This window comes from Limanda limanda, chromosome 13, assembly GCF_963576545.1.
Source record: "Limanda limanda chromosome 13, fLimLim1.1, whole genome shotgun sequence".
NCBI classification, from domain to species: Eukaryota; Metazoa; Chordata; class Actinopteri; order Pleuronectiformes; family Pleuronectidae; genus Limanda; species Limanda limanda.
In genome coordinates, this window is record NC_083648.1 from 3,490,509 (window position 1) to 3,505,773 (window position 15,265).

Consider the following 15,265-nt stretch of genomic DNA (forward strand, 5'->3'; position numbering starts at 1 on the left):
ACTTGGCGTTGTCGTCTGAGGAAGACGCTCCAGCTCCGAACATTTTGGTTTACACTGCGTGTCTCTGGTGTGTGTCTGCTGGCTCGAGGGATTTTGGAGTGATTTTTGGACAGTGTGTGTGTTTTGTGTACGAGTGCACAGGGTTTGTACGCGTTGCTCTCGCCGGAGTCGTCATGTTGACCTCGGCCCTCTTCCCACGCACCGTGACTTCTCCACAGAGTGAAGAGTTTTAATGGAAGTCGTCCACCGGCGCTGGTGTTTCTCAACAGACTCGTCCTGGTGTTGATGTTCCCACACAGTTGCCGTGACGATGCTCCGCCCGATTAGAACCTTCACTGATAAACGTGATTAATTCACAATGGGACGATAATGGAACCTCGATGATTAACTGCCTTTATTAGCCAACTCGTTGTTTGAGGAACACAATTATTTTGAGCGTATTCCCATCGATCATCCGCCCAAACACAATATGAAGTCTGTGTCGTGTGTCTTATCAGCTTCAGCGATCTGCCACTTTCTTTCAAATGAATAGAGAAATCATGCAGTGATGGAAATGTATCGCCCAGAGAGAGAGAAAAGCAGATTTCCTCTCTACAACTTTCACTTTTCATCCATAATGATTCAGTCTTAACTAGGGAGCTCCCGATACGATACTATCACGATACTTAGGTGGCGATACGATATGTATTACGATTCTGTAAGTATTGCGATTCGATATTACGATTTCCTGGGATTTCTTTTGGTTATTTATTTTTTAAATACTGGACCATGGAAAAATGTTGAATCATTCCTTCAAATACAACACAGTCAAATTCACTTAGAGCTTTACAAGTTTTATTTCAAATATTAACATTAACTTAATGACTGCCGGGCAGCCAATAGAGAAAATAAATAAAAATGTTCCCTATTATTGTATAGCCCCAGTCAACTGCACACAAACTGACAGATTAAGAAATGTATGCCACTTAGGCTACTTTTAAACAATAAATAAAAGGTAAATTAAATAGAATGAATAAAAGTTTACTTCAAATATAAACTTTGAAATAAACAAGAAGTAGGCTATTGTTGTTTGCATGTAGGCGATACAAAGCTAGTGCTTGGGTATGTTTAGATTCTTGTGCAAAAACAAGAGCTGGTCAACATGCTCTGGGGTGATGTTGCCCCCCCCATATACCACCCCCCCGTATAAAACAATAAATATGTTTTTAAAAAAAAAAAAAAAAAAAAAACGATTTGGGAGGCAGCATGGCGATTTAAAATCGTTATTCACAACAATCGCGATTTGAAACTGAATCGATTTCCCCCCCCATCCCTAGTCTTAACCTCCGTCCCGTTGTCCTTCCTGTCCCTCAGACATGCCGCTCCACGTCCGGCGCAGCAGCGACCCGGCCCTGCTGACCATCAACGGGCCGTTCGGCGCCGCCGGCGAGTTACGGGTCCAAGCGGAAGACCCGCCCTCGAGGAAGAACCCGACCCGCTGGTCCACCACCGCTGGCTTCCTGAAAGTCCGACACGCTTCCGGCACCAACAGCCTGGAGAGGAAGGTAAGAGGCCGGGAAGCCAGCACGGACATCTTCTAGATTTTAAAATGTCACCGTTGACCTTTTCCAGATACTTGTGATGCTTCCTCGATCAATAAGAACACGTGGAACTCTCTTGTCTTTGCAGGATAAAGTCACGGACACGTATCGCAGTCTGCCGCGGGACGCCGGGACGTGGGCCAATCAGAGGGAGTTCCAGAGGGAGACGGCCCGGTCGTCGCTCAGCGCCAATCATCCCATGGTGGACCGCTGGCTAGAGAGACAAGAGCAGGTAAAGAGTTCAACTACACAACTAATGCTGGGTTTGAAACTGGATGAATTCAACGCACAGTAGTGAACGTGACCAAACTTATTTGTGTAAACCTGGTGTCCACAAGCATAGGAGAATCCAGGAGAATATAGAGGACTTTTAGAAGAAAGACATGAACTGAGAGGACAAATTAAACAAATCTCTCCTTTGGTTTTAACTGTCACTTTTCATATATTCAGAAAAGCAGCATCGTTAAATACAAATGACGTTTTTAGTCTGGCTCAAAACATGATAGTTTATATATAGGGCCAATAAACGGCGATGACATGTCACAGAAGATAAAATTACACGTTTCCCTCGAACTCACCAGACATCGGAGTAAAGAAAAACCTTGAAAAAGACTTTTCTATCCTTCCTGTCATTTTGACGACATCGTTGGAAAACCCGATGCTCACTCTATCCGTCTCCTGTTCTCTACGTGTGGACGTGAAGAGAACACCTGATACCTCCTTCGACTGTCCGGAGATTTACAGCCGCTCTCGCTCTCACTCGACCCGTCAGGCCTGTCTCGCTCTCACTCGACTTGTCAGGCCTGTCGGAGCCCGACCCAGTTCCATCACCCCCCCTCAGCCAGGAGGTTACACACTGAGGAATTCAATCATAAATCCCCAACGACTCACGAGAGGGAGAAGTGATATAACGTTGATATATTAAATAACATTCGTCACATGAAGCACATGTGGTTCTGTTTAAGTTGACTCGTTGAACGCCGCCCGGCTCCCTCCGCACCTCCGACAAGATTCTGTTGCCGCTCAGGTTGTGTTACGAAGTCAGAAGTGTTTATTCACGATATCAGGATTTAAAAAAAGAAAACGTGGATCAGCAAAAGTTAAATAAACATGAAGCGCTGGTGTGTAACTGGGTCAGACGTCAGTCGCCTCTGCTGATTGGCTGCTGCTGGTTGTGTGTGTGTTCTGTGCTGCTCTCCACTTTTAACAAAGAGGCATTAACTCTTCATTTTATAGTTTTTTGTTTCCATCAGAATCAGAATCAGAAAGTATTTATTGCCAAGTAGGTTTACACCTACCTGGAATTTGCTCTGGTTATTGGTGCATACAATGAACATCGAAACATAAAAACACAATAAATACACAACACATAAGAAAAACAATTAAAAACAATATATATTTACTCACTTTTTCTAATATTTATACAAAGTAACATTTATTTAGACATACACATCTGTATAAAATATATAAAAGATATAAAAAGTGAAGTAAAAAGTGATATGCAAAGTGCAGAATGCAAAACAGTGCCATGTGACGTGGAATATTTTCTACATGCTACATATTTCCTTGCATTTTTGTTTTTATGGTTGACGTGTAAAATATGAAGCCGCAGCTACACACTTTGTCCTGAGAGTTTGATAACGACATACATCAGTATCAGACATTTTTCGATATCTGCTCCGAAAAATCCATATCACTCATTTTCTCCCACTTTGGAGTCAACACTTTACTTTACTCACCAGATGAATTATCATGCAGATGCAGAATGGAGCTGAATTCTTTTATTTGAGTATATTGACACATACAGGAAATTGCCTTGGTGTGGTTGGTGCATTTTACATAAAACAACAATCGGACATAAAACAACAATGTATACAGTAAGAACAATTTGTACGTTTCCATGTAACTTGGACTTTTTTTCTGCATGCTACATATTTCTTTGAATTTTCTTTTTATGGTTAACGTGTAAAATATTAAACCGCAGCTACACACTCTGTCCTGAGAGTTTGATAACGACGTCTTCTGAATACATCAGCATCAGACATTTCTCGATAGTGGTTCTCTCCTGCTGTGGAGCCAACACTTTACTTTACTCACCAGATGAATTATCATGCAGATGCAGAGAGTTGACACGATGAAGTGAAGCTCTTAATGTCAGATGTGAGGTGACAAACCAGATCTGAAGCTCGACACCACAGAACAACCTCTTCACAAAACATTAGTGGTAGGGGGAAAAAATCGATTCTGTTCAGTATCGCGAAATTTTGCGCCCGCGATTATATCGATACTGTAGCACAAAGTCCCAGAGGAGCACTTTCACATCTGAGCATGTTGACCAACTCCTTTTTCTGAACAAAAATGCCAATATTTCCAAATGAATTTAACATTTTGGGTCATGACCTTGCAGGTCTCAATTTGATTGAAGCTCTAGGTTCCTCTTATTTATATGATTGAGCTCAGTGTTCATGTGAGAGGTCTCCTATTAGGAAAATAATTACAAAGGTCCTGTGTTCTGAATGTTCAAGGACAAAGTTTTTGCACTTCAGTTAATGTGTAGAAGACAATGTTGTTCACAGAATTAAATGTGACATTTGAAGTGAGTTGAGCAGTCTTATTTTCCTCATTTTTTGTAATGCCTTTCAATAATATGGGGGACATGAATCGCAATATATCGCAGAATCGAATCGCAATACTTGCAGTATCGCAATATATCGCAGAATCGCAATACTATTGAATCCTCACATTTTTGCCAATTCCCACCCCTACAAACCATGCTGATTTAAAGTTCACTCAGATTCAGATTCATCTCTGGTTCTGTAGAGTTTCTTCTCTTGAGGTTAAGTGTGAGACGAGCTGACGAGCTCCATCCGTCAGAGAGGAGCTGCAGTGTTTCCTCCGTCTGTCTTTCAACAGGTTTCTAGTGAGGAGGGGGTTAAGTGGCGGAGGTCACCACAGGATGCTGTATTCAGTATTAATGAACCGCTGAAGGCCACACACACACACACACACACACACACACACACACACTCACACCTGTTCTCTACCATCTTATCATTCTGCTGACAGCCCTCACTGTGACTCTAACAGCCACATCAGCCCGAGCGGCCTTGTGCTTGTGTGTTTAATGCTTCTCTCCGTGTGGTAATGAAGAAACTCTGTTGACGTGAGATGTTTTCAGACAGGAACTGTGCAAACTGTGAATGTGGAACAACAGGAACACGTCCAGAGCAGTCAGAGGAGCTCTGTGTAGAGCAGCAGGAGGAAGGACGTGACGTTTATATCCTGTAGTAAAGACACCTTATCGCCTAAAGCTCACGTAACTCACAGACTTTTGAAGTTGACGTCTTCTTCTTCTTTGTCCTCTACGTGTTCGGCTCCTCTTTTCCATCCTGAAGTATTCGTCCTGTCATCGAGAATCGCTGGGTCGGCAGAAAAGATCCAGTTAATGTCCGAATCAATGTCCCATTTGTTATCTTACTTTCAGGAACGTGTCTGGACTCCAGTGCATGTCTGATGAAGACTTTCTGTGCAAACCCGACTGAGTCGATTGGAAACTTAGTCCGACCTGAGACAGACTGGAATTCTGGGTTTTGGGTCCAAACCCGGGCCTGATTTTTTTCCACTCCTACAGAAACGTGCATGATTAATAACAGTCAGGCAATGTGTCCAAACCCGAATACCCAGGCTGGGTATCCCAGATGTTGTGTCGTGGAGAGTGTGTGGTTGTGTATCTGTTGTCTTCCATGTGTTTCTGTTGGGTATCTCCTCTGTGTGTTTTGTTTGGGACGTGTGTGTGTGTAGTTTGTGTTTGTGTCTCTCTTATTAAATATCACATCTCTCTGTGAGTCTGTGTGTCACTGGGCAGTGAAAACCACCAATTTGGTCCAAACCTCAGATCGTCTGACACGAGGCTGATACACAACCTCCACAGCAAATTCTAAATCACAATGAAAGTTGTTTTTCAGCGATTTTCGCCCCGAAAACTATTTTCAACAGTTTCCTATATTTGGCTTCTTGAACGTTCACCACATCTTGTTCCTTCTCGACTGGAGACGATAGCGTGAAGGTTTCACTTCATTTTTTTTCCACTCCTACAGAAACGTGCATGATTAAAAACAGTCAGGCAATGTGTCCAAACCCCAATACCCGGGGTGGTTATCCCAGATGTTGTGATTTCGTGGGTCTTTGCATGCAGATGTGGCTGCACCGTAGATGAACCAGTTAAATCAAGTCTGAATCCAGGTTACATGATCATATATAACGTCAACTTTATTCTTATCAGTAACACACACTCATGAGCTGTTGTCTTTGGCGAGTGGTGGGAACAGAATCTGTTTTTCTCGCTGTCACTGTTTCATTTCAGCAGCGTTTCACTTCCAGCTGATTCCGAGAACGATGTTGCAACTCGGCCGCGTGACGACCGCAGTCCGGTTTCCTTCCAGGCCCGATAATCCAATTTTAAAAAAAAACAAAACAGATGAGATCCATCATGAATAATCAAGACAGCAGAAGTCTATTAGTAAACCTTGTGGGTTGTGGACTGTTATTGTTTGAGTCTGTTCTGAGAGCGCGTGATGATTACTCTCCTTTATCTTCCTCTGCTGTGGTAATGACCAAATAACCTCGGCTCTAATTCCTCTGCTGTCGTGTGATTTACCGCAAACTGGCAAAGTTTTTATTCATAAGCAGAATCCATTTCAGGGAAAGTGTAATTTGATTCAGCGAGAAGAAAACAACATTAAACGTGTGGGAGCGAAAGCACTTGAAACAATAACACCGGTGTCGGCTTGATTTTCAAACCATCATCAGGAGGAGGAAGAGATTACGGATCAACAGCGAATACACAAAGTGTGTGTGTGTCTCTGTGTGAGTGTGTGTGTTCTTCAGTTTCAGTAAGTGGCAGCAACATGATGCAAAATGGCATCAAACTGCAAGTTGCTGTATGAATGCTGAAGGTGTGTGTCATGTTTCATTTGTTGATCTTCGCATCATTAGAGTTAGAAATCAAATTTAATTCTTAGAAGTTTAATTCTTTCGCCCTGCAAAACTAAAATGACATTTTTAATGTAACACACATTTACCAGGATGGTTTCCTGCAGTTATATTTTTTCCAGAAAATCCTGGCAGCAGAAAAGTAGAAAATACACTGCAAATAAAATACAGCGACTGGTCAATATACATATATACATATATATATATGTATAACATTAAGCCATAATGCTGCCACGCTGTCAGAGTAGTATTTGTATATTGTGATTATAGATATTTATTTAAATCTTGTTTACTTTTCTGTTCTGATTCTATTCTTCTTCTGCTGCTGTGTCAAATTTAATTTTTCCAAACAATAAAGCTTCCTGGTAGTGGAATAAACTAAGGGCCCCTATAGTTGTCCATGTAACTGCCGTTTCAAAAATCTGATTTTCCATGTCACACCGCAGGACAGCATCTGTGTTACAAAAGTTATTTTGCTGTAAATACTAATATACTAGTTTTGTGCATATTAAAACCTTATATTAATTAAGTCATTATAAACAATATAAAGCCATGGCAGTTATTACCTGCTCCAGATATTTCTGGTTTATTTTGTCAATATGTAAGTTTAATGCTTCACCTATGTTACGGTCACACCTCAGGACACTTTGCGTATTCACCTTAAAATATAATCAAAACATAACAGATATTTCATACAAAATCATAAGTTTAAAACAAAGTACCATAATATGCATCACATCCATGTGTTGTTTAAGTGGTTAAATGCATCTAAATAAATATTAACACTTAATTACAGAAAAATCATGCGTCATGTCATCCACCCAGATATATATATATATATATATATATCCATAACACTGCCACACTGTCAGTAGTATTTGTATATTGTGATTATAGATATTTATTTAAATCTTGTTTACTTTCTGTTCTGATTCTATTCTTCGTCTGCTGCTGTGTCAAATTAATTAATTTTTCCAAACAATAAACGTTCATTTTATCTTTATGTTGAATTGAATTGAACAAAAAAATAAATCTGTGACTCAGACGTGGAAATGATCCGAAGCTCTAGTCGTCCAACACGTATCTTCAAATCGCTTCCAGCAGAACGGGCGACTCACATTTTCATTAGGCTCTGTTTGATTTGGGAGCATTTCATGCATCTTTAATTTTCCATAAAGCGTCTCCACACTTTGTGAACTCGCTGTAACAGTTAATTACAGAGACTCTGCTGCTGTGACACATTAGTCTGCGGAGCCGTTTTCCAGCAGCGTATTAAAACCTCCGTTAAGAATATAAGATAGAAACGCTACGGGACTGAAGAATCACACGGGACGAGAATAGAATACGTAGTGATTTAATTAGAGGAGAGCGGCTCGCGATGACAAATTAAGAAAAAAGCAATTTCCCCTCGACTTGGTTTCATCTCGTCCGACTGGAGCGAACCACCTGGAGCAGAGGAGGCGGAGTCAGAGGAGGCGGAGTCAGATGAGACGAAGGCCGGAGAATTTGGCGTCTCCCGTTTGAGGACGTTCAGAATTTGTCTCTCGAAATTGATCTGGGATAGTTTTGAGCTGTGTTCACAAGCCCCTCCCCCCTATCACCCCCCCCTCCTCCTCCGCCTCCCTTTGGCAACAGGTAAGGGGTCGCCATGGCAACAGCGAGCTGTCAGTCGAGTGTGTATTAATGAGAACGGGTCGGATGTGCTGAAGCTTTGCACTGCACTGCTGCCTGTGTGTGTGTCTGTGTGTGTCTGTGTGTGTGTGTGTGAGTCAAGAGGGCATTTGGTGAATCTGCATGTGTGTGATTGATTGTGTGTGTTTACGTGTGGTCATCCATTAGCGTGTCTGCGGTGCACGAGTGTGTTGCATTGGTGATTGTGTGTGTCCGTTGTGTGTCAGGCGGCCGCAGACGTGGTTGCAAATCAACCAATTAAGAGGAAAAGCCCGAAGCTGCTGAGCTGCCTTCAGCATGGACAGCTGAACACACACACACACACACACACACACACACACACACACACACACACACACACACACACACACACACACACACACACACACACACACACACACACACACACACACACACACACACACACACACACACACACACACACACACACACACAGACACACACACAACCTGTACTCTGGCTGGGTCAGTCATCATCTCTTGAGGGCAGAGCTAGTGTGTCGTGGAGAGTGTGTGGTTGTGTATCTGTTGTCTTCTGTGTGTTTCTGTTGGGTATCTCCTCTGTGTGTTTTGTTTGTGACGAGTGTGTGTGTGTGTAGTGTGTGTTTGTGTGTCTCTCATTAAATATCACCTCTCTCTGTGAGTGTGTGTGTCACTGGGCAGTGAAAACCACCAATTTGGTCCAAACATCGTCTCGTCTGACACGAGGCTGATACACAACCTCCACAGCAGATTCCAAATCACAATGAAAGTTGTTTTGCAGCGATTTTCCCCCGAAAACTATTTTCAACAGTTTCCTACATTTGGCTTCTTGAACGTTCACGACATCTTGTTCCTTCTCGACTGGAGACGATAGCGTGAAGGTTTCACTTCCTGTTTGTGCAGAGGTCGTCTCCTGAGGTCGTCTCCATAATCTATTTAGAGGCATTTATGGTTTTCAGCCGCATGTGTTTGACTAAAAGCAACAGAATGATTGTGTACTTGTTGTAAAATTGTCATCACTGAGAAGTTGGTTAAATAAAAAAACCAGAGGCCACAAACTATAACTTTTAATGAGTATAAATAATAATTATATTTCCGCAGTCAGCACTCTTCATGTTCACTAATCAAACTGGGATTCTGTGGTGCTGGTTATGGTGTCTTACTGGAGGTCAGGCCGTGTGGTTATTATTTTTTACACTGTTAGCATCCAGTGTGTAGTTCAGTGTGACACAGTGTGTGTGTGTGTGTGTGTGTGTCAGTTGTGTGTCGCTGCTGCTGTGTGTGTCCTCAGCCATTACACTGCTGAGGGGCCGAGTTATCGTTCATGGTGGGAAGGAAGCTTCACACAACTCACTGGGGATGTTGTTACGCAGACGTATGAAGGCAGATCTGCACACACACACACACACACACCGACACACACACACAACTCTATACCTGGCGCAGGAATGTTCACGCACAGCAGGAAACGCACAACGCCATGCTGGTTTGATGAAACATGTATATGTCAAACTGGGACAAATGAACAAGCCAGACACAGGTTTACACACACACACACACACCACAGGAGTTCATTAACTCACACACGTACACACCTCCGTCATGCACACACTGCATTTCACTGTGCTTAGACCAAAGTGCACACACACACACACACACACATGCGAAAAATAAAAACACAATTACACCGTAAGCGTATGCAAAACAAATTTTATAACCATGTATCCCCCTACACACACACACACACACACTTCTGTGCATCCTGGCTAACAAGCCTCCTTCCAGAGTGTGTGTGTGTGTATGTGTGTGTGTGTCTGTGTGTGTCTGTATGTGTGTGTCCCTCAGGTGCACAGTGAACCTTTAGCAGGATAAATCATGCAAACTGAGCCGTGGACTCATAAATCACCTCAGACCGAGTCGCTGTGTCTGTTCATATGTGCATAATGTGCACTGAAACCTGCAAGTTCAACTTTGTGTGGGGGTGTGGGTGTGTGTGTGTGTGTGTGGGTGTGTGTGTGGTTGTGGGTGTGTGTGTGGCTGTGTGTGTGTTTAAATAAGACAGATGAAAGTGAAACATCACCATCTTTTCAAAGCAGCAGGATCACAGTGTGTGTGTGTGTGTGTGTGTGTGTGTGTGTGTGTGTGTGTGTGTGTGTGTGTGTGTGTGTGTGTTCATGCGTGTCCACCAGCTACTACACACTATGTGAGTGTGGTGTGAATGTGTGCACATATATATAAGCTCAGGTGTGTATTTGTGTTTGCAGACGTGTGAACGGTGAAACTGCTGCAGTGAACTTTACTTCTCTCTCTGTCTTTTCCTCACATCACTCTCTCTCCCCGTCTTCTCCTCCAATGATCCTCCTCTTCTCCCTCCTCTGCCCCCCCCCACATCACCTCCTGGCATCGTCTCCTCTTATTTTTATCTCCGTCCTTCTCCCTCCTTCGCTCCTCGTCTCCTTTTGATCTCGTGGTTCTGAAACGACAGAGAGCTGTTGGAGCTCAGATCTCCTCCAGCTGGGGGGGACAGGGACAGGGAGATGGAGGGGAGATGAAAGAAGCAGCCCCCCCCCCCACACCCCCACACACCCCCAGGCTCTTGAGGGTTTACAGTGTCCCCGAGGGGATCTTCACCTCGGGGTACAACCTGCCATCTCACACACACACACACACACACACACACACACACACACACACACACACACACACACACACACACACACACACACACGTACGCACATATTTGCTGTTCATCACCTGCTCCCCAAAAACTAATTATACCAGAAATAGATCTGATCAGGTTGGACCCAGATGGTGGCTCCTTTTCAAATGAAATCCACCTGTTGACAGACACACACACACACACACACACACACACACACACACACACACACACACACACACACACACACACACACACACACACACACACACACACACATAGAGATGAATCAAAGATAGGGATCTCAGTTTTGTAAACTGCGCTGCGCTCCAAAGGTTTATCTTTAGCACGGAGACAATGAACGAGAGAGGGAGACGTAAGCAGATGAAAGGAGACGAGAGAGAGAGAGAGAGAGAGAGAGGTGCAGGAGAGAGAGAGAGACGAGTCTGTGAAACGATCAAAGACGGACGATGGAGGAGAACGACATCGGCAGGTGTGTCGGCTGATATCAGAGGAGGATCAGGAGGAGGTGACAGAAGAGAGATGGAGCTGATTATTGAGATCTGAACTTCTACCTGAAGCTCCAGAAGTTCAGGCCTGGGAGTGAATTTGTAGGATTACATATCGGTGATCTGTCTTTTATTCTCGTTTAAAAAGAGATGGTGGAGATTTCTGTGTATTTGGATCATGTTCCCGATCATCTTGTGTTTGTGCAGATTAGGGTTCAGTTGATTAAATGATCTGTAGATTGGATTGTGAGCGTTGGCTCTGCGATCCTGAAATGATATTTAGGTTCCTTCACGTTTGCAGGGCTTTATAATTGAGTTCTTCAGACCTGCACATGTCTTGAATCTGGGAAAACGTTGGACTCAGGTCAGGTACGGACACATTCACAGAGTTTTATTATAATTTATGTTCTCTGGTTCAGTGTTCCATCCTGTTGAGAGCACATGGAGCTCTGCTTGAGAGATCCCAGTGATGGATGTGTGTGCATCTGTGTTTGAGTGTTGTAGGAATTAAATTCTTACCATTACTTGAGTTATTTTAGTTATTGAGTTCTTTAATCGGGGAAAACATCGGGTGTCAGGTCGGGTACGAACACATAAACAGGGTTCTTCTCACAAATGGCAGAAACTACAGATGAAATTGGCAAATTATTTGTCAAGAAATTGCGATAGACCTGGAAAATCCACCAAGTTTCACATCCACCTGCACTTTAAGGCGAACAGGAAGTGGAATATTGATTGATTTATTTCACGTTATTGCCCATATACATTAAGAGACTTCATAAGTTAACCCCATGGTCCTGGTGCAGTGACTTTTATCTCACAGGCCACACACACACCCTGTACTTTACACTACGGGCTCAGCAGGTTATGAAGTTATGTAAATAAACTCTCTGGTTAATCGCAGCTGTTTTTGGAACGTCAGCTGTTTTATTCCCAGTTTCCAGTGAACCCCGGAGTCACTGGTGGTGGTGGATAAACAGCTCAGGAGGTTTTCTGCTGAAGGTGCAGCCCCCCCCCCCCCCCCCCCCCCCCCCCACTGCTGCAGAGCTCTGCCGCAGGAAGTGAAGGAAAGAACCAGGAGGAGACTTTCTGTGTTTCCTCCCAGACTTGTTTACAGACGCTCTTCCTCTCAGCAGCAGCCATTACACTGGGAGTCAGAATAATGGCCTTCAATCTGACAACTCTACCTCAGTGTGTGTGTGTGGTTGTGTGTGTTTGTGTGTGTGTGTGTGTGTGTGTGTGTGTAGCCATTATCCACAGCTCCCTTCCTCTCAGATGGGTGATTTAGGTTGGGTTAGTTATGTGGCTCCACGGCAGCGGCTCCACCGGGAGTCTGGTTCTGGATAAACGGAGCGCTGCATAACAAGCTGTGTGAGCGGGGGGGCACCCGGGTCTTTACTGGGACGCCACAGCGAGTAACGTCTCCACCGGAGCCAAAACAACCGGGGGAAACTTTTTTTAAATCAGCCTCAGCGATTTTTAAGATGGAGAAATTTCCTGGTTTGGTGTCATCGCCTCGTAATAAAGCAACAGGTTGAACTCTTCACACCTTGAATGTTTTTTTAAACTTGAGACAAAATCCTGAATTGCAGATTGTTGCTCTTTGTGTGGTTTGGTGCTGACGTGAAAATAACTGACTCGCCCACGACACCTCAGCTGTCAGTGGGTGTGACAGGGGGGGGATATTTCTGCTGAACTCGCCTGAAATGTACAAACATGGTAAATATTTAATGTTTGTAAAAGAGACGTCAAAGAAGAAAATTAAGTCTCCGTACATTCCTCCTTTCAGACTTTTGCTGGATATTTCTCTTGATAGAAATTTAGTTGTTGAAAATTAAGGTTTAATTGAAGTTGAAACTTTCTTTTTATGGCTTTGAAAGTTTAAATATACTTCAATGGATTTGTAGAGGATGAATAATGGATGGATGGACGTCAGGTGGATTGAACTGATTGAAAACTTTTTCTTTTGCCCCTGACAACCTAAAGTATAAAATGTCAGAACACCAGTGAATTCCCTCGGGGGTTTTGTGTGTTTGAGTTTTCAAAGTGTCGCTTCTCGCCGTTTGAACGAGTGTGTGAAGTTTCTTTTTGTCCGTCCCGCTATTTCATTCTCTTTGAGTCTCTCTGTCTGTTTAGTTTTTAACTTTGTTTAATCCCCACGGTATAAGCTGTGGTGGGATGAAGTGATCAGATCTGTCCATCTCTCCACACATATGTAATCTCTTTGTTTCTGGAGTTCATGTAACTCCACAGATCCGGTAGGGATGTGGAACCTTTTTGATATTTGGGGTTTCATGAGATAAATATTTCCACTTCAGGTAACAGAAGCAAATATGTGTCATCTCCTGATCGTTTCTCCATCACATCCCTCACTCCATCTCCCCAGGGGGGTTCTCCCGAAAGAGGAAAAGTTTCTGAACCACGTCTCACTAATCTGAGTTTGAGCTCTATTCGATTATTTCTATTTCATATCCGATGGAATCCAGTCAGCACACGTTGTCCCTCCTCCCTCGGCGCTCCGACTCAAACGCACCCAAACAAATGGCGTTCACACCTCCTGCGATTCCATTTCCAGTGACACAAGCCGAGCTCTCCGGGGGAATCAACTCCCGAAATGTGAGTTTTGAAATTGCTTATGTTCCTGATGAGGCCTCCATCCGTCGCCTGTTATTTCAGAGGAAATTGCAAAACCCATATAGCCCGGGCGATCCCCCTCCACCCGGCGCATCTGCTTTCATTTAATTGGATGGCAGGAGTTGCAGTTGAATTAAGTGGATTGCTACAGCGGCGTCGCGGTAATTCGGGAAGTGCTGGAAGTCTAATTCTGTTCACGGACGTTATTGCAGCAGCTCTGCCGGCGCCGGCACATTCGGTTCCGGGCACAAAACTTTTATTTGACTGAGCAGGAACAAAAGGCGGCGAGTTTATGTGGCGTAAAATTGACGACAATGCAAAGTAAGTACTTGATTTCATGAAGTCACAATGGGTCAAACGTTATGGAGTGAAGCTGGACTGGCAAATAAAACCATCACGTGGTTATTGGGATATCATTTTCATTAATAGCAATATATCAAAAGTCCAATATACATTGAGTAAAAGCTTCAGATGCTTCAGACTCAGCAGCAAAAGATTAACTGATCATATAATTGATATTATATCGTTCAGCTCTAGATTCAATCTGGATCAAAGACCTAAATAACAGAGGAATCAGAAAAATGTATTAACTATATCTGTGACACTTGGAAAACTACATTGAATTCATGTCAACCATAAGTTACACAACAATACAGGACAGTATTGTACATAATGTTAGTACAAATTAATATGTTTTCTTTTATACCCTCGTACTTATATATTTTTGGGTTTTACAATTGAATATTTATATTGTGTTTTATTTATTTCCTCAATACTTAAACCCCAAACCCTTCAATCTCTTTTAAAATACAGGAAAGTATTTTAAAACTGTAAATGATTAATAAACCACTCAATACTTGGTCACTATCTGCTTGTATCTCAAATTTCTCCACCTGACTCATCTCAACCATAAGTTACACAACAATACAGGGCAGTATTCATTTTTCAATGAATTTACCACCAAGTACATATTTTTGGGTTTTAAAAATGGAATATTTCTATTGTGTTTTATTTATTTCCTCAATACTTAAACCCCAAACCCTTCAATCTCTTTTAAAACACAATACAGGAAAGAATTGTAAAACTGTAAATGATTAATTAACCACTGAATACTTGGTCACTATCTGCTCGTATCTCAAATTTCTCCACCTGACTCATCTCAACCATAAGTTACACAACAATACAGGGCAGTATTCATTTTTCAATGAATTTACCACC

The 15,265-nt window shown here is 42.9% G+C and overlaps 1 protein-coding gene across 1 annotated transcript in view; it reads left to right on the top strand.

Moving 5' to 3' along the window:
• The window catches only part of LOC133018470 (partitioning defective 3 homolog), a 237,599-nt gene that overhangs the window by 84,870 nt on the left and 137,464 nt on the right, over positions 1-15,265 (top strand). The window contains exons 4-5 of the mRNA XM_061084838.1: positions 1,354-1,544; positions 1,669-1,812. Coding sequence (XP_060940821.1) covers positions 1,354-1,544; positions 1,669-1,812 — 335 coding nt within the window. The remainder of the gene's footprint in view (positions 1-1,353; positions 1,545-1,668; positions 1,813-15,265) is intronic.